Source organism: Chrysochloris asiatica, unplaced genomic scaffold, assembly GCF_000296735.1.
Source record: "Chrysochloris asiatica unplaced genomic scaffold, ChrAsi1.0 scaffold00006, whole genome shotgun sequence".
Lineage (NCBI taxonomy): Eukaryota > Metazoa > Chordata > Mammalia > Afrosoricida > Chrysochloridae > Chrysochloris > Chrysochloris asiatica.
The window spans coordinates 33,385,636-33,410,908 of record NW_006408524.1 but is presented as its reverse complement, the minus strand read 5'-3'; the positions used below and the strand labels follow the sequence as shown (position 1 = coordinate 33,410,908).

The following is a 25,273-nucleotide window of genomic DNA, read 5'->3' as shown; positions in this document are numbered from 1 at the left end:
ATATATAAGACTTTATGGTATTCCAATAGTATCATTCCATTTCTCTCCTACTCAGCCACATTTTACTTTGGGAAATCCATCCACTCCAGCTTTGTCATTTCTTATCTATCGTTAACTTCCTCCTATTTAACTTACTTTAATCTGAAGTAAAGTTCGAATTTATTTATTGGGTGGTGGAGGCAGAGCCAGGAAAATCTATTCTACTGTAAGACCCTGAGAAGTGCCTTTATTACAAAAAAAAAATTTTAAATGACAGTCACATTGTTCTCAAATTTCACTATTCTTTTGAAGTTTTGCCAAGTTCCTGAAGTTATTTCTCCATAATTATAATTGAGAGAGTGCTGGTGCTTATCCAGGGAGTAATCCATAAGCAAAGGAATGCCCCACAACTTTAGACATTTATCATGTTATGAATCTTATGAAAATAAATTATAAATTGGGTGGAATTTTAGTCAATACTTGTGTTCTTATGATACCAGGAATTTAGACAATCTGTCGTGAACTGCTTTTTCTTTCTTGAACATTGTTCCATTTCTTTTAAAACAATGAACCTCTCAGATGTCACTGCTATGGTGATTTAGATGCTGTAAACCAAGAAATAGTGCATTTGATAATACCTTCGCCATCCTTTGCCATTGAATGGATTCCAGCTCAGTGATCCAATGTAGGGGTCCCTAGGCTGTAAATTGTTATGGGAGCAGAAGCCTCATCTTTCTTCCACGGTGTGACTGGTGGCTTTGAATTGCCAGCTTTGTGGTTAGCAGTCTAGTGTTTATCCTACAGTGTTACCAGGGCTCCTTTGTTAATATCTTGTTGTTAAGCATTGTTGAGTAGGTTCCGACTCATAGTGACCCTGTATAAAGTTTCCAAGGCTGCACATCTTTCTGAGAGCAGGAAGCCTCACCATTGTTCCATGGAGTGACTAGTGGACTTCAATTGCTGTTTGCAGTCCAGAATTTATCATACAGAGCCACCACATTCCCTTGTTAATACCTTAAGAAAATAAGTTTATTTCATTTATCCCAAGAGTGTACTTTAAGCAGTTCCTCTTCCTAAAAATGTTCATTCCTTTCATATTGGTGAATACTGTCTTAAACCAAAAGAGGCTGAAGCAGTTTCATTGATATTTATGTCTTGCATTTATATATACAAATGTGCTACATCTCTAAACCTATGTTTAAGGGCACCCTGACCCTGACTCTAAGCATATTTACTCCTCCCTTCCTTCTTTACAAGGAGCTCTCGTAGCGTAGTGGTTACGAATCGGGCTGCTAATCTCAAGATCAGCAGTTCGAAACTACCAGCATTTCCATGGGAGAAAGATGAGGCTTTCTGCTCCCATAAAGATTTACTGCCTTAGGAACCCTAGGCAGGGTCACTATGAATCGGAACCAACTCCATGGCACATATCCACCACCACCACCACCACCACCCATATTTATGATAGCAAAGGAGTTAAAAGCAAACACTTATCTCTAGTACCCAGTACATGTAATGTTGAATGGTATCTGAACTTCTTGATCCAAGATTCTTAAGTATTCTATGTATTAAAGAAAATGATTGGTAACAGAACATTTATATTTTAATGTTTGTAAGCATAGCCCTTTCATGAAGATTAATGTGAATATCAGAATTATAGTAACTGCTTTCTCTTAAAAATATTTATTAGCAAAAGCACTATAACAAACACTTTGGATACAGTCTCAAGTTTATCTTTGCAGTAATTCTACAAGGTGGGCATGATGACAACATTTTTACAAATAGAAAAACTGAGAGTCAGAGGTTAAATAAGTTGCCTGAGGACATATAGCTGAAAAGCTGAAAAGTGGTAAAGCTAGCCTCAACCCAATTCAGTTTATATAAAAATCTACATTCTTACCTACTTTGCCAGACAGTGTCTCAACAGAAACATAAAAGCAAAAGAGAAATTATGTTCTTGGTGAATTTCTGGTTTAATATTTGGTTGCAGGTTTACTTATAAGTTACAGACAAAATCAATCATAAATTACAAAAGCAAATATTGTTTCAAAAAGCTTATGGAAAAATGGAATGTGTGTTATATAAATACACTATTGAATAAATTAGCGTAGTGGTTACGAATCGGACTGCGAACCTTAAGGTCAGCGGTTCGAAACTATCAGCCGCTCCGCGGGAGAAAGATGAGGATTTCTACTCCCGTAAAGATTTACACCCTCGGAAACCCTGTACAGGGTTGCTATGGGTCGGAACTGACTCGACGGCACTTAACAACAACAACATTGAATAAATTACATACTTTCCACAACATTTTTAATATCAACTAAGTATTCGATACCATGCCATTTTAAAAAATATGTACACATATTTAAATGTAATTTTAGATATTACTAAAAAAGTTATTAATTGGATGGGAGATAGGTTATCAATGCTGAGGGTCTGGAATTTCACCCCATCTTCTAGCCCAGTTCAGTCAAGGTTATTTCCAACCTCAGTCAGGGTTCTATGTCACCAGCCAGCCCTCCTCACAACCATCACCCCAAGATCTCCAGTAATATTTATTGGGGATCAGGCAGCAAGCACGTGGGAATGGTGCACAGGGCACCCAGGGAACCATAATTAAAGGAACTGTCAGGTGTTCGTATGGCCCTCAGTCTTGAACAGAGAGATTTGAATAGCCAAACATATACATACTTCCTACTGCTAATTATATTTACACAATTAGGAATGATGCTCTTTTCTCTTCACAGACCGCCTAAGGTTGCTAGTGTGACCTCCTAACATTACACTCAATGAATCTTCCTCCCTCTTATCATATATCGTGGAATTCCCTTATTGCTGGCTTCATACTACATTACTTCATTTGGGTAGACTAGCTGAACTAGAATTTAAATTAGACAAGGATCACCAACACAAAAGATTGAGACAATTATAGGTCGTATTAATCATTACTGACAATTATTAACCAAACAGTAACCGTGGATAAAAAGTCAATATGATGCCAATTCTCATATAACCTTATTTGACATGTCCCTGTTTCATAGTAACTGATTTAGGCAGCTTTCTTGTTACCATATAGCTCAACTACATGAAATTATAGTCACTTTATCCAGAAACACAGATGAGAAAAGTTCAAGAATATACTATACTGACTTCATTCATAATTCTGCTACTAGATTTAACAAATGTTCATAAAGTTACTATAATTATTGTGTTTTTGTCAGAAATGTCTGACAGTTTCAAAGTCTGGGAAACTCACTCAGATAGCATTCCATTTAAGACGATACTTACAATGTTTTAGTAAAAATCATTTTTCTGCAAACAATATTTTGTTTGTTGTTTTTAAACGAAAGCAACAATTGCATGCAGAATCACCTCACCAGGTTCCAAGAAGTCTGATGGTACTTTTGTAGTGCCTCTGATATGAGTAAAAATCATGCAAAACTGGGACAATAAAAACACACTGTATGAAAACACTTAGGAACTGGAATGTCCTAATGTCTTGTTTAAGTTGTATTTAAACAGACCACTTTTCACTGCTATTTTGTTGAAAATCTGACAGATATGATTAGTCCATGCCCCTCCTCCCATCAATAGGAGGAGACAATGATCACATTTGATACTGTATTTGGCAGGAGCCACCGATTGAAATGTCTTCAGGGACTAGCAAGAAGGCTAAGTGAATCTGGTCAAGCATCAGAGAGCCCAACCAATAACCTTTGCTAATGACTTCTGAATGTCTTCTATTAAAGTCTTTTTAAAAATCTGTCTTTTATGAAGCAGTCCTGTAGTGTCTGGCCTTTTACATTTATGTAATATCACCCAACATCCCAGTAAGTCTCTCCCCGACTCCCCACAATAAATAGTTACCTGGTCCCAAATGCTAATAAGGAGTCCTGGTATGGTGCTGTGGGTTAATGCACTGGACTGCAAAGTTGGTTTGAACCACAAAGTCGGCGGTTCAAGCTCATCAGCCGCTCCTCGGAAACTTTATACAAGGTCGCTCTGGGTCGGAACAGACTCGACAGCACTTAACAATGACAATAAATGCTAATAGTGTCAAAGTTGAGAGACCATGGTCTTTGAAAAATTGCTACTCTATCCAATTTGTAAATGGAAAAACTGAGGCACTCAAGGATCAGAAGCTTGTCTGTAGTCACACAGATGTGAGTGAAATTGCCTGCAGTCGATGCCAACCAGTATGGTATCAGGACATGAGAGCCTCTTCACCACTAATCTGGGACTATTAAGGACAGGGTGAGAGTTGAAAGACTGTTCACATACTGAGCCACTTAGTCTCTACCCCAACTCTGAGAGGTCATGGTGGTGGTGGTTATGTGCCATGGAGTCGGTTCCAACTCATAGCAACACTGTACAGGGTTTCCGAGGCTGTAAATCTTTACAGGAGCAGAAAGCCTCATCTTTCTTCCACGGAACAGCTGGTAGTTTCGAACTGCCAACCTTGCGGTTTACAGTCCACAGCTTGAGGTTTGCACCAGAGCTCCTTTGAGAGGTACATATTACCTGATTTATAGATGTGGAAACTAGGGCCCTGAGTAGTTCATTCATTGTCACATAGCTAGGCATTGCAGAGCCAGGAGTTGAAGCCCAGGTTGTCTGCTTCCAGAGTTCCTGCTGTTGGTGCTGTAGTGCAGCTGTGTTGTTGTTGTTGTTAAGTGCCATCAAGTTAGTTCCAGACTCAGTGACCGTTTGTAGGGTTTCCAAGGATTTTCTTGTAGATTTGAACTGCTGACCTTTCAGTTAGCACTCCTGCGCTAATCCTACAGCACCACACAAAAACTCCACCACTATGTTGTTGTTGTTAAGTGCCATCGAGTCGGTTCTGACCCACAGTGACCCTGTATAGAGTTTCCAAGGAGCAGCTGGTGAGTTTGAACCACCGATCTTGCAGTTCAAACTGACTTTTCAGTCCAGAATGTTAACCTACAGCGCCACACCAAGACTCCACAACTATGTTAGAGGTTCTCAATTAGGGTTAGTTTTGTTCCCTGGAGACATTTGGAAAAGTCTGGAGACATTTTGGTTGTCACAACCAAGGAGGGAGGTGAATTGGCATCTAGTAGCAAGAGTCCAGGCATGGCGCTGTGGGTTAATGTGCCAGACTGCAAAGCCATTTGAACTGCAGGGTTGGCAGTTCAAGCTCACCAGCAGCTCCTTTGAAACCTTATAAAAGGGTTACTACAGGTCGTAACCGACTCAGCGGCACTTAACAACAACAAGTAAGAGGCCAAGGATGTTGCAATATACCCTACAATGCATAGGATAGCCCACACAACATAGACTTATCAGGCCCCAATTACTAATATTGTTGAAGCTGAGCAACCCAGGTCTATGTGATTATCGCTTTGTAGGTGTGCAGACATAAAGCAGGCTTCGGGATAGATGTCCACAGACAGCACATTACTTAAAGTTTTCATCTCTAAGTAAATCTCTGCTATCAGACTATCAGGTGCCTATCATGTTATTTGCCTTTCCTCCTCTGGAAAGTGGAATGGGAAAAAAAAACAAACAAACATATAGTTGAGTATTTTAGTGAACCATTAAAAAGTGTTTTGTTTTTTTTTAATGATAATACTTTCAACTAGAAATTCTATAATATTTAATTTTTAAAATTGGTTTTAAGAAGAGAATCTGAATGTAAGCTCTTTTTTAAAATGTTACCGTGCATCTCTAGACAGTTGTCTCTTTGACTGAAATTGCTCCTGATGAATTTTTCTTACCAACTCTTCCCTTCTGGCATTAACTGCCCACAGGTCACAGAGAAGGTGTCAGTGAAGAAGAAAAATGAAATAGGAATCTCTTTGCCCTTAATTACTTAGCAGCTGTCTTGGTACATTTTGTTCACTTCTCCCTTTTGCCCCTGAAATATCTGTTATCACTATTAATTATTTTCAGAGTTTAGAGAATGTGGAATGGGATGGAGAGAGGGGGAGTTAGGCTTGAGTGACGTCACCAGAGCAGGACAGCTGGCCGAGAGGGAGTGTGTGCTTCTGATAGTCAAGTTGCAGGCATAAAAGATAAACTACTTGAAAGATAATGTGCTTTGTGGTGGAAAATCGGGGAGGGCTACCACCAGTGACCATCAATCCACAGCTCTCCTGTCAACAAGGATTTATTTAAACATCTGTTAGACATTTGTAATTTTTAAAATCGACTCCTAGGTACTTGGAATACATTTTTGTGTAGCACTTTTCTTTCTAGGTTTCAAAAAAAACACAAAAACTGCGTCCTCTCAGTTTAAAACTCCAACTGACCTTCTTAATGAGCTTCTGGCCAAATAGGAACTTTCTAGAGTTTAATTTTATGTACTTTTGGTCACTGTGACTTCCTGTTTTTGAAAGTGGAAAGGGCATTAATAATGCTCCCAAAGCTTCTTGTGATTTGGATTGTTCTGTAAAAATCAGTTTTATGATGAGTTAAGTATAAGCTGGTTAAAAACACATGGATTAAATTTTCCTTCAAATATGAATGGTTTTAAACATTAGAGGGAGAGTGCTTGGCAAACTATAATTGCTTTTTGTTGAAGTAAAAACATTTGAAAAGTAGCTCTTGCCATTGGAAAAGAAAATTCCCAATGCAGCTAGATTTACCCTTACTTTACTTTTCTCCTTAATTTACTGAAACCTTGTCATGTATCATAATTATTTTAGATTATATACTTTATTAAGAACAAGGCATAAACATATAGCTGGTGAAATTTATATTTTTAATTTTTGTTCTAAGAGAATTTAATTGTATTCTTAAAAACTGCACGGGGCAGGATTTTTCTTTTGCAACCTCAATTGGTAAGTTATTTTTACACCAAATTTAAGTGCAAATTTTGAAACCTTGATTTGTTTCTATCATAATATTAAAAATTGTCATAAAGATTAAATGCATATTTGTTATGGTTACTTATGAGTAACATCAAATAGTGAGCTCATATAAAATCTTAAATCAGTGTATATATATTAATATGTGGGCCACAGAAATTAGGATATTGGTGAAATTAGTAAATCCAACTCTCTTACTAAGTTCTTACTGTTACCAGAATACATAAATGTTACTGAAGATGGTTTGATAAAATTTATCCTTAAAACAAACACTTGGCATTGGAGGGTGGAAGAGGGAGCAAAACTACAGGGCAAGTTGACCTTTAATCACATGATAGCAATTAGAATCAGTCCTACTTGATTAGTCCTTGGCTAATGCAATTAGGAGCCAATGAACTAACAGAGACATATTGAAAGTAACGTCTAATTCTTCTATCTGAGAGGTTATTTAAGATCATCACTTTAATTTATAGAAATTAAAAGAGAGTATTATGTGTAATATATAAATTTGGGGTCTGAGTGTGACACTGTAGGATAAACACTGGACTGCTAACCTAAGGTCTGCAGTTCAAGCCCACCAGCTGATCCCCGGAAACTCAATACAGGCTTGCTATGAGACCGGAACATATCTTGACATCACTGAATAATGACTTATAAATTTGCTAACAATTGTTATAGCTGTCAAATTTCTCATATTTTCTAAATAAAATTTCTATTTACACCCAGCTTTCTTGTTAACACAAAGAATGCCATAGTACTCTATATAAAAAGTTTTATTTATTAGAGTACAACAGACATATAGGACAAAAACATTAAGTATTATGATAGTAAGTTAAAATATTTTTTAGCCTTATTTGAAAAGCATACATAGGGTTGCCATGAGTCGGAACTGACTCAAGACTTAACAACAACATCCATTGTAGAAAGGAACCCTAGTAGTGCTATGGATTAGGCGTCTAACTGCAAACTATAAGATCAGGAGTTCAAAACTACCACTCACTTCTTGGGAGAAAGATGAGGAGGCTCTCTACTCCCATAAAGATTTACCATCTTGGAAACCTTATATAGAATCGCTATGAGTCAGAATTAACTCGATGGCAGGGGGTTTGGTTTTGGGTATATGTTGTAGAAACAACTGAAAATAAAAATAATGGTTATTATTTTTGGATACCTCTTCTTGTTGTTACTAGGTGCCATCGAGTTGGTTCTCTGCCTCATAGCGAACATAACTACAACATAATGAAACAGTCTTCACCATACTTGCAATATTTATGTTTGAGCCTAGTAGTTAGCACTGTGTCAGTCCATCTCATTGGAAGTCTTCCTAGTTTCATCACCCCTTCATTTTACCAAACATGAACACTGATTGTGGATCCAAGTAATGAAATATTTGAGAGCTTCAATCTTTTCTCCGTTTATCATGATGTTATTTATTGGTTTAGTTGTGAGGACTTTTGTGTTCTTTACATTGAGTTTCAATCTGTACTGAATGCTGTAGTCTTTGATCTTCATCAGTAAATATGTCAAGTCTTTTTTGATTCCAGCAAGCGAGGTTATGTCATCTACATACCACAGTCTGTTAATGAGTCTTTGTCCAATCCTGATGCCATGTCCATCTTCATATAATGCAGCTTCTTGGATTATTTGGTACATGGATTGAATAAATCTAGTGAAAGGATACAACCCTGATGCACACCTTTACTTAATTTTAACCATTCAATATCTCCTTGGTCTATTCCAATGACTGCCTCTTGGTCTATGTATGGTTTCATCATAAGCACAATAAAGTGTTCTGGAATTCTGATTCTTCACATTGTTACCCAGTTTGTTATGGCCCACATAGTAGAATACCTTTGCATAGTCAATAAAGCACAAATAAACATCTTTCTTGTACTCTTTGATTTCAGCCAAGAGCCAGCTGACATCAGCAAAGATATACATAATTCCATGTCCTCTTCTGAATTTGGCTTGAATTCCTGGCAGCTCCCTGTCCATGAACTGCTGCAATCGTTTTAAAATCAGCCTCAGCAAATTTTACTTGCATGCGATATTATTGATATTGTTTGATTTTTTCCTTAACTTTCTGTTGGGTCCTCTTTCTTTGGAACGGACACAATATGGATTCCTTCCAATTGGTTGACCAGGTAGCTGCTTGTAAGTGAATGAATGGGTGCCACCATGCTGCATCAGTTCACTGAAATACTTCAATTGGTAGTCTGTCAACTCCTAGAACCTGTTTTTCTCCAATACTTCAGCCCATCTTAGACTTATACTTCAATGCCATTGGTTCTAGAACACATGCTACTTCTTGAAATGGTTGGTTGAACATTGACAGTTCTTCCATCTTCTTTTGATGTTTTCAGCTTCATTCAATATTTACCACATAGAATCTTTCAATATTGCACGTTTGTTGTTGTTGTTGTTGTTGTTATGTGCCATGGAGTCATTTCTGACTCATAATGACCCTGTACAAGGTTTCTGAGGCCATAAATCTTTATGGGAGCAGAAAGCCTCCTCTTCCGTGGAACAGCTGGTAGTTTTGAACTGCTAACCTTGCAGTTCGCATCCCGATTTGTAACCACTATGCTAGACTATAATTATTTCTTCAGTTCTTTCAGCTTGAGAAAGGCTGAGCGTGTTTCTCCTTTTTTGGTTTTTAGACTCCGGGTCTTTGCACATTTTATTATAATACTTGACTTTGTCTTCTTGAGTTTCCTTTTGAAATTTTCTATTCAAAGTATATCATTTCTTCCAGCTGCTTTAGTTTCTCTGCATTTAAGAGCAAATTTCAGTGTCTTCTGACATCCATTTTGGTCTTTTTTTTTTTTTTTTGTCCTGTTTTTCTTGAGTGATCATTTGCTTTCCTTATATATGATGTTCTGGATGTCATCCTACAATTCCACTGGTTTCCATCATTATTGCCTAATGTATTAAATCTATTCTTGAGATTGTCTCTAAATTCAGGAGAGATTCACTTAAGACCATTTTTTGGCTTTCTTAGACTTTGTTTTAATTTTATTCATCTTTAGCCTGAAAATAATCAGCTCCTTGGCCTTGTTTTGACTGACGAGCTTGAGCTTCTTCTTCATCTCTTCCCACAGAAGATTTGATTTGATTCCTGTGCATTCCTCTGGTGAGATTAATATGTATAGTGACTGTTTATATTGTTGAAACACGGTATTTGTAAACTCTCAAAATTCTATCATATGATCTCCAGTATTGTTTCTATCACTAAGAGCACATCTTCCAACTGCTGATCCTTCTTCTTCATTTCCAACTTTTGCATTCCAATCATCAATAATTATCAATGCATTTTGATTGCTTGTTTGATCAATTTCAGGCTGAAGAAAGTGGTCAAATTTTTTAATTTCTTCATCATTGGCTTTAGTGGTTGGTGGATAAATTTGAATAATAGAGGTATTAACTGGTCTTCTTTATAGGTATATGGATAGTATCCTATCACAGACAGCATTATACTTCAAGTTACATCTTGAAATGCTCTTTTTGATCATGAATGTAATGCCATTTGTCTTCAGCTTGTCATTCCCAGCCTAATAAACCATGTGATTGTCAGATTCAAAGTGGCCAATACCAGTTCATTTCAGCTCACTAACACCTACGATATTGGTATTTTTGCATTACATTGTACTTTTGATAAGTTTCAATTTTCCTAGATTTGTACTTCATACATTGCATGTTCTGATTATTAATGGATGTTTGCTGTTGTTTCTTCTCATTTTGAGTAGTGCCCCATGACCAAAAGAAGGTCTCAAAAGTTATGCACCATTCACATCATTAAGGTCAACTCTACTTTGAGAAGACAGCTTTTTCCCAGTTTTATTTTGTTTGCCTTCCAACCTGAGAGGTTGCCTTCTGACATTATATCAAACAATGTTCTGCTGCAAGCCATAAGGTTTTCAGTGGCTAACAGTTAAGAAATGGTCTGCCTTTCCTTCTTCCTAGTCTGTCTTAGTCTGGAAGCTCTACTGAAACCTGTTCTCCTTTGTGACCCTGCTGATATTTAAAATACTGGTGGCATAGTTTCCAGTATCACTATACACAAGCCACCACAGCAAAACGAACTGACAGTCAAGTGGTGGTTTGAATACCTACTGTATGCAAAAGGAGCCCTGTGGGTACAACAATCAAGCACTCAGCTGCTAGCCAAATGATTGGCAGTTCAAACTTACCCAATGACTCTGTAGGAGAAAGACCTGATAGTCTCCTTTGGTAAAAATGACAGCCAAGTGAAGTGTCCAGTTGATAAGAAGTGAGGGCATTTACACAAGAGAACACCCACACTTGCAGATAATACCCACTCGACCTGGCTTCAATAGCTAGATGATTAGAACTTGACTAGAAGAAGAAAGAAGAGGGAAAAAAGGAGTAATCTGATACAATTTGATGAACTTGACCTACACCTATGGATTCAGTAGCTCAAAAGAGGGAACAAATCTTTATAGCGAGGATTATTCCCACCATCTTGGTAAACAAGGTAGACAAGGATGGGCAACATGGACATTGGCTACCCAAAATAGGGGGAGGGGGGCTACAAAGGCAAGAAGTGACTGGCTTACAAGCTTTCAAGAGGAAATCTAGATCCAGGGGGTGTGGAGCAAGGTAGACTCTCCACTGAGTAGTATCCACTCTGTCTGGGTGGGGCTAATTAAAGGAAATGGGGATAGGACTCTTGTGGTACAATAGTGAATAATTGTTATCAGGACCGACTGTGAGGGTTGGAAATGTAAAGGTAGACATTTTGTAGCAAAAAGAGGGGAGTGGTTGACTTTGCAGTCCAGGAGCAGATGTCCCTGGGACCATCAAGGGAGAAGACCATAGTGTGGGACCCTACCCAGAGAAGAAGCAGTGACACCAGAAATGGAGGCAGAGACGATGAGTGGAGAGATGGAGTTGTTGGGGACTCTAGACCCAAAAAGGGAGAGGGACTGTGTGCTGACGACCACGGGGCAGGCTTGTGGGGTGTACCCTTTGGTTGTTTGATGATGCATGGAGGGGATTGTAACCATGGAAGTGAAATGATACACAATAGGATGAATGTAAAGCTAATGTTCTCCCATGTAGACGATCACATAATTCACAATAAAAAACTTTTAAAAAAAATTTCAGCCAAGAAAACCTTACATGTTTGTTCTAATTTGTCACATGAGGTCACTGTGAATCCGAATTGGGTCACTTGGTGACATTGAACAACAGCAACAGCAACTATATACAAAGAACTGAACTAAATAGTTACATATACTGTCATCTTTTTGGAGTCCTGGTCTGGCACCGTAGGATACACACTCAACCATAAAGTTGGTTTGAACTGCGAGGTCGGTTTCCAAGCCACTCCTTGGAAACCCTATACAGAGTTGTTGAATCAGAACCAACTCGATGGCACTTAACAACAACAACATCATCATCTTTTTAAACTTCCCAGCAATCAGGAAGGCAGATGATATCATTCCATTTTGCAGAAGATGGAACTCAGGTAGAATTTTGATAGTAAAGTAGCAAATCTGGCATTCAAGTACAGGGTGTTTAGCCCCTAAACAATTTACATCTTTATGGTATTTCAATATTTATTCCTGAATTCTGCCTGAGAGTGTGAGTTCTGCGAATGTGTCTTTATTTCTAAAAATTCCATTCATTTTCAATTATGTCACTTTGCTACTACTTATGTTCATCTAAAGAAATGCTGACCACTCTTAGTACTATTTTGAATTTTGCCTTTTTTTTCTTATAGGTCACAGTTATAGGTTTCTCTGGTGGCTTTATCTTTAAAACAGCTATAGAATGGTGCTATTAATTTTTAAAATAATTTAAGAGGTAGACTCATAGGTGCCCAGGTGGCTTAGTGGGTTAGTGTTCAGCTGTTAACCCAAAGGTCAGCTGTTAGAAGCCACCAGCAGCACCTGGGGAGAAGGATGTGGCAGTCTGCATCTATAAAGCTTTACAACCTTGGAAATCTTAGGGGCAGTTCAACTCTGTCCAGCTGGATCTTTGAGTCAGAATTAATTCAGTAGTAGAGAGTTAGAAAAACCATAATATTTTCCTAGAAAGTACATTTTTAAGCTTGTCATTTGGTTTTCTTAATTTTTGATACACGGTTCTATATGAAATCAAACTACTAAAACTCACCTTCGTTCCTTCATTTTCTCTTTCAGGAACACCCCTCCCTAGGCCAACTTTCAGAGAAGTTAATAGACAACAACATCAATGTCATTTTTGCAGTTCAAGGGAAACAGTTTCATTGGTATAAGGTATGTTCATTCTCCCAAAACACAAAGATTAAATCCTTACATTGATAGTTGAAATTAGGATACTTCTTAGAAACGCAGTTAAGAATTCTGGAATTATTATACTTTGTACAATCTAAATTTAATACTGCATAGACTAGCATATATGTCTGTATTGTTGTTAAGTTCTGTCGAGTTGGTTTTGACTCATAGTGACCCTGTATAAGGTTTCCAAGGAACTGCTTGTGAGTTGGAATCAATGACCTTGTGGTTCAAACCAACTTTGCAGTCAAGAGCTTATCCTACTTTGCTGTTGTTACTAAAGTGTCATCAAGTCAATTCTGACCCATAGCTACCCAGTATAGGGTTTCCAAGGAGCAGCTGGTGAGCTTGAACTGCCGACCTTACAATTCAAACAGCTTTCCAGTATGGCGCCACAGTGCCACACTAGGACTTCTACTTTAGCTAGCATTAAAAAACGAATTCCGTCTGTTTTGTTTGTACCTTGAACCAAGTAGGTACACTAAATGCTGTTTGAGAATAATATTCATTATATAGCCTGATTTTCAAGGTTGTTGTTGCTGTTGTTGTTAAGTGCCATTGAATCTGTTTGATGAATAGCGACCCTGTATAGGGTTTCCAAGGAGCAACTGGTGAATGTGAACCACCAATCGTGTGGTTCAAATCAAACTTGCGGTTGAGTGCTTATGCTACAATGCTACACCAGGACTCCACTCAAGGTTGTTAACTGATTGTTAACATATGAAGAAAACTTATCAGGTGGAAACTAGCCTATGCTTTACCCCTGTACCTTTCATGTCCAGAGCCTTGCTTATACTCTGACCCTTGGGCATAGCTGTTAGCTGGTTAAGTTTGGGGAATGTCATCCTAATTTTCAGAAGTACCAACATATCTAGATTTGTTCTAGGTCATAATATAAAGAAGCAAGAAGAGCCAGGGAAGCAATTGCTGAGGCATTCAGAACTCTTTAAGTAAGAATAATCTCTTTGGTGCCCAGAATCCAGGAGACATCCACAAGTTGACTAGACATTCAGCTCTTATGCAACTCTGGAGGTCCCTTGGGCCCCCAGCCTAGAACTGTTCTGCAATCCTGCTATAGCTTCCTTCTTACATTCTTTAGGATTTCTCTTCATGGGATCTCTCTATTTTTTACATTCATGACCCTGCAATGCCCTAATTTGCATTGTGCATCTTTGCTCACTAAATCTCCCTCATCTCTGTTGGGACCTTTGCTTCTTTTTTCTCCTCCATTAGTATAAATCTTCCTCAACTTAAAATCCCCAGAGCCTTTTATTTACTTTTTTAATTCTTCAGTGAAACTACTTTTTTTTTCTTTTTCTTTTGGTTTCAACAAATTTTGTACCCTTTTGTAAATTGCCACAAAGCTGTTCTTCGATTCTCTAATTTCCCCCATGCCCGCTGCCATATTTGTGATCCAAATTCATTATTTAATCATATAACTCCTTTCCTTTAAAATTAGTAGTGAAGCTTTAATTCCATGTTTTCAAAATGTTTTTACCATGGCTCCCTTTTAGGACTCTGGTCCAAATTAAATGATCCAAATAATTTTATTAACAACAGGAACAACTTTCCTTTATTGGATATTTATTATTGGCAGGCACTGAGATAATGAACAGTAACTCATTTAATGTGCATAACAACTCATAGCAACAAGGGTCACTTTATAATATACCCACCTTAAAAATGAGAAAACACATTTAGGGAGGTCAAATACTTGCTCTAAATTTCCTAGCAACCCAAATCCTGAGCTCTTAACCCATGTATGCCCCAGAAAACCATCAATTCTGTTGCTCAGATGTCTTAATATCAATCTGCTTTTAGATTGTAACAGCCTGGTAACAAATTTCCCTAATCTAATCTCCATCTGGGTGCCAGAAAAATCTATTTAAATGACAGATGTGATGACTGTACTCCAAAAAGCAGTTGCCATAACCTTTTGAGAGTTAACCTCTGTGTCTAGAATTTAACTGACCCACAGATCCCCCAGAAAGCCACTGTTTTGATTGGACCTTTTTTTTTATTTTTTTATTTTTTAAAGGCACTCTAAAGAGACTAAAGTATGGTGTGGTGCTGTAGTATAAGCACTGTATCACAGCATAATTTCAGTCGCAATGTCATTGGTTCAAACTCACCAGCCACTTCTTGGAAACTATATAGAGTTGCTATGAGTCGAAATTGACTCGATGGCACTTAACAAGAACAACAAGAGCATCAAGAAGATGAAGGAGTTTTGATTTGGCACTATAGGATAAGCACTGGACCTCAAGGTCAATTTGAAACACAAGGTGGTGGTTCCAACCCACCAGCCACTCCTCGGAAACCCTACACAAGGTCACTATGAGTTGGAACTGACTCAAAAGCAGTGAACAGCAACAACAATGCCTGCTTACCTCCCTGGCCTCGTTCCCCTCCGTTTCCTGATTTTTCCAAGTCTCTTCAAAGATTCTTGTGACATTCCATTGCACACATACTCACCAGGCTATTTCTTTCCCCTGTGCCTTTGCTTCCGGCTCCCATTTCTGGATGTCTTTCACTCTCAGTACTCAGATAATCTTTAAAACCGATTGCCATTCAATTGGTTCCAAGCAGTGGTGAGTCCGTGTGTTTCTAAGTAGACTGTGGTACACAGAGTGCCCCTAGGCCCTCATAGGCTTTCCAGTGGACTGATTTTTCAGAAGTAGCTCATCAAGGCTTTATTCTGAGATGACGCTGGGTGGACTTGAACCACCGAAATTCCATTTAGCAGTCAAGCACAGTTAACCCTTTGCACCATTCACTTGACTCGGGTTAACTCTTCTTGTTGTTGGCAGTTATCCTCAAGTCGATTCCCATGTGTACAGAGTAGAAGTGCTCTGTAGGATTTCTAAGGTTGTGAAACAGGTCACTGAGCCTCTCTGGGACAGATTCAAATCACTGATCTTTAGGCTAGTTGTATGTGCTTAACTGTTTGCAACACCCTGGGACTCCTTATTCATCCGTAAGTCACAGCTCATGAGTCATCTCTGACACAGAAACATCCCTGGCAACCTTTGCCAGCCCCTCAAGTGCTCATTGAATGTCCCTTTCATTGGGGTCTATTCCTAGCTCCATTGTTTCATGTCTAGAAATTGCCATTTATAATTGCAAAAAAAAATGACACCAACCATTCCTCCCACAGAACTCTCAACTCAGCTGCGTTTGATAGTTTACTACAACAGCTACATACAACTCAGACACCATATTCACAGTTATGGGGTTTATTAGGGAAATTAACAGATTCAATTCAGGATAAGAAATGTTCAAGGCATAGTTCTTCCATTCATGACTGCCTTGTCTCAGCCATGTCTTGGCAGTGTTACAAAGCATTTTTAGGGTTGTTGGTAAATGCCACAGATGCAACACTCTACCATAAGCCTCAGGCTGAAGGCACTTTGCTCTAGCTTTGCTGGTCAGCAAACCTAGCACCACCAATTAAGAACCTGGAGGCATCCCACTCTGCAAACAAACCTCTTGTCCACAGTCACTTGGTTTTACTTGGTCCGTAGCCTGGGAAGCCCACTTTTTTGTCTCATTCTCTGGCTCTTGGTTCTGTTGCTGCTGCTCCTCTGCCACTCCGCTGATGATACAACTTTCTGTCTTTGAGTTGAAGAGATGCAATGAGCAGTAATGCTGAGGTCCAAAGGATTTGTTCCATTCTTGTCTCTTCTTCTTTGATGATAGTGAGATTCCCCCATTCTTACTTCTGAAATGGTTCATTTTATGCACGATAGAGTTCCATGTTTTACAATCTCAATTAACTTTGCTAACCATTGACAACTGAATCATATAATCCTATCAGCATCTTCTCCTACCTTTCCATACCCAGACCCAACAGGGCAAAATGCTGTTTGGTGGAAATTACAGAGACTATGGTAGAAGAGTCCTATGAATCATTGACTACACTGCAATAATACTTGTGGGATCCTGAAAAATGGAAGTTATGTTACCTAGCGATTTAGCATCTCCAAAGCAGTTCACAATAGGTGCTTAATAAAGGTTAGAGAAAGCAATGTTTTAAATCCATAAGTGATATATTTTCCTTGTTACCCAAGATATCGAAATGTTAGTGCCTAGTAGATCCATATGTGGTGCTGTAGGATAAGCTAGCTGCAAAGTCAAAGGTCCAGACTAACCAGTTGTTCCTAAGAAACTCTATCCAGGATCACTGTGAGTCATAACTAACTTGATGACACTTAACAACAACAATAGGTCCTTGGTTTGCACTTGGCTGCTAACCAAAAGCTTGACGATTTGAACCTCCCAGCCAGTCCATGGACAACAGTCCTGGCAGTCTTCTTCCATAAACATTACAGCCCAGAAAACTCTATGGAGCTCAGTTCGACTCTGAAACACAAGGAGTTTACCATTATGAGTTGAAATCAACTTAATGGCAACTGGTTTGGTTTTTTGAGGGGTGAAGGGTAAAATTAGTGAATAAATGGATTGCAAAATATTTCATCATCTATTTCCATACAAATATGTACATTTCACTACTATCAGTCTTGTCTTTTCTCAATTCTTCATGTACAACTCAGGTAAACCTCTATACCTTCATTCATTCTCATTTTCTCACTAGGAACACCTAGAGTTTTCTCCATAATTATTTAGTGTCCTCCATCAAGAGCACCTGCTTCATGAACCTTCCACTAGTTATTATGTCTTTTCCTCTGATTTAGGCCAGTAGGTACTAAAGATCAATGCATAGACTTTGTTGTTGTTGTTGTGTGCTAGCGAGACGGTTCCATCACATAACAAACTTGCATAGTGTTTCCAAGGCTGTGAATCTTTTTGGAGCAGAAAGCCTCATCTTTCTTCCGTGAAGCAACTGGTGGATTCAAACTGCTGACCTTTCATTTAGTCCAACAAGTAATCCACTAGCGCTCCACATAGACACTGATGTTAAGTGCCGTTGAGCTGGTTCTGACTTACAGCAACCCTGTGTAGAGTTTCTGAGGAGCAGCTGTTGGGTTTGAACTGCAGACCTTGTGGTTCACAGTCCAGTGCTGATCCTACAGCACTACATCATTTCTGTAAAATATTTAAATATAATATGTAAGAAAAGTGTTAGGAAATACTGCATTAAATAATCTTAAATTATTTCTTAATTACAAGACTTTTCAGAATTGTTAGTATTCAAATGTGCACTTTGAGTCTACAAATGCAGACGTTCCCAAATTACTTTGTCTTCAAAAGCCTTTCTATGTTCAAAATCTCTTGGGACTACGATCCATGGAAGATACTGTGGAAAATTCTGGTCTGTAGTTTAATCAGATTTTTATTAGATGAGCATGTAATTATAGTACACACACACACACTCATGCACATACACCTATACAACTACAACCATTTCAAATACTTTATATGCTTTAACTGCTTAAGTTGCTTATATTTTCCTTGTTTCTTATAATTTTTGATTTCTTAATGAACAAAAGTTGATATTTGTTCATTGCTGAACCATGCATGGTGTGCTTACTTGTCATTTTGTAAATGTAATTTATATGTTTTATAGGATCTTCTACCACTCTTACCTGGCACCATTGCCAGTCAAATAGAATCAAATGCTGCAAATCTCAATAATTTGGTAGTAGACGCCTATCAGGTATGTATGTATTATACACAGGTTTTGTTTTGTTTTGCCTTTTTATTGTGAACTGAGTGAAGGTTTATAATGCATGCCATAGGCTTTACATTCAACAAATCTTACTTTGTTTCATGTCAATGATTGCAATTCCCTCCATGTAACATCAGTTACCCAACTACCTCCCTGTGACTAGTTTCCATTTCACTTTCTTTCCCAACTCTTCTGAATTTTTTCCATAGGTAAATGCTGCCCTTCTAATCTTAAATGGTTGACCATTCTATGGTGTGTATACCTCACTAGTGTTGTTTTTTCCCTCTATATACCTATCTACTGCTTGTCTGACAATTGAGTCACAGGGATGAGTTCAGTTACAGAACCAAAGGGTGACTAAAGGCCATAGTCTTGAAGTCCTCCCATCTCTTTCTGACCAGTAAGTCTGGTCATTTTTGTAATTTTGAGTTTTTCCCACATTTTCTCCCACTCTGTCCAAGACCTTCTAATGTGATCTCTTTCAGATCAACATAGTTAAAAACCAAAACAACTGTTAACTCCAGTTTCCTGTTGCAGAGTATAATTTAGTGTCATATCATCTTGACAGGAGTGGTGGAAAGAACATTACATTAGCAACCTAGGATGTAGAGTTTAACCCTAGTTCTATCACTCACAAGAAACCCTGGTGGCACAGTGATTAAGAACAGGACTGCTAACTGAAAAGTCAGCAGTTTGAACCCACCAGCTGCTCTCTGGGAAACAGATGTGGTGGTCTACCCCCACAAAACGTATACAGCCTTGTAAACTCTATGGGTGGTTCGAGTCTCTCCTATGGAATTGCAATGGAACAAAAGCAACTCAACAGCAACAGGTTTGGTTTTTGTGGGGGGGGGGTTGTTGTTGTTATTGCTGTTGTTGCTTTCTTCTGGTACTCACTAGCAGTGATATTTTGGCAAAGTCCCTTCACCCTTCTGTGCTCAGTTGTATCCCTTGCAAAAATCTCTGGTAAGGTTGGAAACTACTAAAGTTCCAGTCCAATCAAACGTTCAACTAATCACCCAATTATAGCTATAGAATTATTCTCTTAACTAGGACATTTCATAAGCTCCCAAATCATAAAGATAAAGTGAGTAAGGCACATTGTTATTTAAAGAAAGAGCTAGTCAGCTATGAGGACCTATATGCACTACACAGATTACTAATAGGGCTCTGTTGGGTGCCCCTAGGTTAAACTCTTAAATGATCTGTCAGTGATCTTACCAGTTTTAGTTTGCCTTTTTAAACCACTTCAATAGACATCCTGTTTCACTTAATTGGCAGTCATATGGTTTCACTAGTTTTATGAACAGTGGATATGTAAATATAAAGAATCTAAAGACAGTTATATATCGATATGGATCATCACAGGTAGAATATCTCTATTACGATGTTATATAATAATGACTCATCCTATTAACAATATCTAGACCTCTTTTAATCCTCACAATAGACTTATGAGGAAGATGTTATATTACTCCCCTTGTATATTTGCAGAAACCAAAGGGGTAAGTGAAAGTAAGCAATTGACTTAAGAACAGGACTGCTAACTGAAAAGTCAGCAGTTTGGAACCCAGATGTCCCTGGACTCCAGAATGCAGATATTTCTTCCTGTGTAATATCATTTTCTTTCTTTCTTTCTCTCTTCCTTTCTCTGTCTCTTCTTCTGTCTTAGTTTTTTAATATGACATGTTATTCTATTGAATATATGGGCCAATGGTAAAATCTCACTTCCCACAATTCGCGATGATTCTCTTGCTGACACAGCAGTAGTGTCTAATAGCATAAATAGTAGCCAAAGCATCTTGAAAAATCTCAGGATCTTCCTTCATTTTCTCCAGGCAGCACCAGCTTTGAACATGGGCACACAAAAAAAGGCAAGGAAGTAGATAGAGAATGAAAAAATGAAGAACTCACTTAAACTCATTCTATTTTAAAAGAAAAATAAATCTTACTAAAATTTTTTTGCCAAGGAATTTTTCTATGTCAGAAAACTACATTGGAAGAAATAAAGAGGAATAGCTTAAATTACATGTCTTCCTCGTGACTACCAAAGAACATTAAGACTGGGGCATCTTCTTCTCCAGGAAAATCATTTGAGTATGCAAATCATTCTAATCCATAATTTGTTCCCAAGAATAATCACCATTAGGTAAGAATTTACAGTGTTAGAAGTCTCCCTATATTTTTAAAGCATGAGCCCACGTATGACCCCAGTGAAGATATAAAAATTAACAATCTTTGGCCTGTGTGCCAGACTGTACCAATGAAAATGGAGTACTCTTGAGATATTACCATTTGGCTGCATGTTCTTTTATTTGTCTAGGATAGGTATGTGATGCCTTAACCCATCTGATTAAACTTAAGCAATGGGAACATATCATAAGCTGTAACAAAAATTTACTCTGGCTACCTAGCCTCTTTAGGCTGGAATTCTGTTATTATTTTTTATATGTCTATATTTTCAAAATGCTTCTGAAATTTTCATTTTTCCTTCACAGTCCAACAAAAACAGTTCATAATTCATTGAAGAATCCTGCATCAAAAATATATTTTTGCTACTGTAAAATATTTATGTTAAATATTTCAAAGGAAACTTAAAAATTTAATTTCCAAGCCCCAAAACTGGGTCAAATTTTTAGAGTCTTGTCTTCAGCCCATGCTTGAAAAACATTGGCCTAACCAGATTAAAGTCTTAAGAAAAGCAGAATTTCATAAGGGCAAGCAGAGAATGTTCATTGTATTAGGTGTTTCCTTTGAGTCTGTCCTCCTACCACTGATATTAACACCACCACTTACCATAGAGTTGATTCCAACTCATGGTAGAATAGAACTGTCTTGATAGGCATTTCAGTGACTGGTTTTTCAAAAGTAGATCACTAAATCTGTCTTTTGAGCTGCCTCTGGGTAGATTCAAGCCTCTAAACTTGTAGTTAGCAACCAAATATGTTAACCATTTGCACCAGCCAGGGACTCCTCTGACCTATCATTCCATTTCCATATTGGCAGTATTTCTATACTGTTAGTTTGTAGAAATTATTCATCACGTGATTCAAGATTCTTAGTTTCCTGGAAGATTTAAAAAAAAAAAAAATGTGGTTGAGATTGTCCAGACTAATTTAAACATAAGTCATGAACTTAAAAAAAAAAAGTATGTCATTCAAAAGATTGATTTTCAAAATTCTGTTACTAATTCATAATATTTAAGGATATGTCTCTTTGCGGATTTCACATGTGAAAAAGAAATTCCTTACTCAATGAATTAGAACTCATGAGAAATGGTCTTTTCTTCATATCTTGCTACTCACTTTTTTCAGTTATTTCTCCTTCCTTTTGTTTACGAGTATAAGTTAAGGACTTTTGCGAGTGGTAAGGTCTTAGTCTCACAGAACTAAATGCACCAAGATGTGTAGGATATAGTTAAGGTAACTCAATCTTTTGGAACACACAGGTTGTGATAAAGGAAACTAGAATGTACCTAATGCATCACAAACATTTTATAGATGTTTACGAATGGTTACTTAAATTATTGAATAAATTGATTTCTGTCCATTGAGATCCTATTTGATAGTAAGGTTTGCACAGCTTGATTGAGCTGAACAATTCCCAGGAGCTTGGCAAAAATGCTGAACCATTCTAGGAGGAATTGCATAGACCATATCTGGCAGGTAATTCTTGTGCTGTGGCCTCCCAAAAATTTAACTCAAGAGTTCTCAATCAATCAGTCATGGTAGCTTTTAGGATAGCTTAACGTGCTTGATCACTCCTTATCTGTTTTATGTGATGGCTATGCTGCTGGAAGCTATACCATCAGTATTTCAGATACCAGCAGGATCATCTATAATGGACAAGTTTCAGAGGAATGTTCAGACTAACAAAGATTGGGAAGAAAGATTTGTCAATTTACTTCTAAAAATTAGCAAATAAAACATATGGATCACAACAATATTTTGTGATATAGTAGAAATCGACTGGCAACCTCAAGGTCAACAGTTTAAACCCACCAGCCTCTTTTGGAAGCCCTATACCTGGTCTTTATGAGTTGGAACTGACTTGGTAACACTTAACAACAGCAACCTAGTGCTAGAAGATTAGTTTCCAACTCCTAGGTTGGAAAGAACTACATAATAGGCGGCAACAGTGAACTCACATATGTCAAAGATTGTGAAGATGGTGCCAGACCAGGTAATTTTTTGTTTTGCTGGATCTAGGGTCACAATGAGCCAGAGCCTGTGCAGTAATAACTAACAACTACGAACAGTATTAGAAACTGAAATGTCTCTGAGGCAGTTATGGTAGAGGCATGTTCCATAGCTTAAGCTGCCAAGAGTTCCTCTCTTTAATGGTAAATGTGTTCTCAATGTTTTATTTAGACCTGTCATATAATGTATTCTTGGTTATTTCTGTAACACAGTCCTGGAAACATGTGCAGAGATAGAGCAATTTAAGCGGAGATAGTTGATACTTCAGCATTTCGGTTTAGGTATTTGAAATATAACTGGTAATTACGGCGTAACAGTGTTCGTTCGTCTTTCTTTAGAGATGGGATTTCAATAATTTACTTAAATACCAAATTTAGAATGAGTTATAAACTTGACTCTGTTTTGTTGCTTACATTTGATACCACCTTATTAATGTCACTAAAAAAAAAATGATGTCTTTACAGAAGCTCATTTCAGAAGTGAAAGTTCAGGTGGAAAACCAGGTACAAGGTGTCTATTTTAACATTACTGCCATCTGTCCAGATGGATCCAGAAGACCAGGCATGGATGGTTGCAGAAATGTGACAAGCAACGACGAAGTATGTGGTGTGCATCTTTCCCATTGTAAATTACCTGAACTGTGTAGCATCAAACCATTCTGATGAACTTCACTTATTCCTACTTTTCTAAGGATTTCGTTTAGACTTCATGTAACTTTCCTTGTCTCCTCTAAAAGTTCCTACTTAATTACTGACTCTTCTCTAAGCATTCAGATAAAATAAACTTGCATGCTCTATTAAATACTCATTTAATGAAACTTTAAGCTTAGGTGCAATCTGAAAGGTTCATGTAGATTCTTGCTTTCCATGGCGGAGACCGAGCTTCGATTCCCACCAATGAATTTCACTGCAGCTACTACACATCTGTCGGTGGAGGCTTGTGTGCTGCCATGATGCTTGGCAGGTTTCAGTGAGCTTCCAGACTAAGACAAACGAAGAAGAAAGGCCAGGCACTGTGCTTCTGAAAATTAGCCAGTAAAACTTACATGATCGCAGTGGACAGAGCTTCCTGTGAACAGGATTGTCAGGAGTCAGGGGCCAACTATATGGCAGCTAACAACAACTTTAAACTTAGATGTCACAGTCAAAATAGATTAGGAAATCACATAACCTCAAACAAGTAATACTATAATTACCTTACAATGATGATAATACCGTTTTGGTTTCAATTCTGAAAATTCTTAGCATACCCAGAAGGCTGAAGATCACCACACAGAAAAGAAGGGGGAGTGAGAGGATGGCACAGTTGATGAAGGCTGAGAATTCCTAAATCTTTATTTGTGATTGTCCTCATACACTCAATGATTTCGGGAAAGGTGGGGAAATTTTTAAAGAACAAAAAGATTTCATATTTACAAAGGGATGAAATGTGATTGAAAAGAGAGAGGCACAGATTATAACAATATCTGGAAATAGGACCAAGAAAGGCAGAAATTCTCCCAGAATCAGCACAACAAAACATTAACACCCAGCAATATATTATTTAAGTGGATTGTTATAGGACACACTGATTTCAGGAGTCATTTATCTCTCAAGGCATATTAATTACTGCCTCATCTTTAAATGAGCAACTTGGAGTAGAAGATTTCTAATTCCTTCCTTCCACTTCTAAAGTTGCATGGTGTGTGTGTATGTATATATATATATATATTCTTTTTAATGTCATACTACAAAGAGAAAAAGGACCCCTGGTGGCACTGAGGATTAGATGTCAGACTGCTAACCAAAAGGTCAGGGATCCAAACGTACCAGTCACTCAGCAGAGAACGATGAGGCTGGCTGTTCCAGTAAAGATTTAGCCTCAGGGTCGCTATGAGTGAGAATTGACTCAGTGGCAGTAGGTATAAAGAGAAAAAGAATTGTTGAAAGATATTAAGATGAATTTTCCTAATCTCCCATTCTTCTTGGTTCAAATATATTTTTTCCTATTAAGAAGTTGAGAATTTGTGGGTAGTACAGTTGTGTACTATAAGAGTTGGAACTAACTCCATGGCACACTACCACCACAACCATAGATGTATAGTTTGTGGGTAGTATACATGAGCTTTGGTGGCACAGTGGGTAAGCACTTGACTGCTAACCCAAAGGATGCCAGTTTGAACCCACCTTGGTAGACGTGTGGCAGTCTGCTTTCATAAAGACGGTTGTGTTGTTGTTAGTGTCATGAAGTCAGTTCCAATTCATCGCAACTCTGTAGGGTTTCTGAGGAGCAGCGGCTGGGGTTGAACCATGAACCTTGCTGTTAGCAGTTCAGTGCTGATCCTACAATGCTACACTGTTGTTGTTGTTGTTGTTA

General features: G+C 38.0%; 1 protein-coding gene across 2 annotated transcripts in view; it reads left to right on the top strand.

Moving 5' to 3' along the window:
* ITGB8 (integrin, beta 8) overlaps positions 1-25,273 on the top strand; it is a 117,216-nt gene that overhangs the window by 78,247 nt on the left and 13,696 nt on the right. For both annotated transcript variants that reach the window (XM_006832228.1, XM_006832227.1), the window contains 3 exons: positions 12,977-13,072; positions 18,618-18,707; positions 23,383-23,517. In XM_006832228.1, coding sequence (XP_006832291.1) covers positions 12,977-13,072; positions 18,618-18,707; positions 23,383-23,517 — 321 coding nt within the window. The remainder of the gene's footprint in view (positions 1-12,976; positions 13,073-18,617; positions 18,708-23,382; positions 23,518-25,273) is intronic.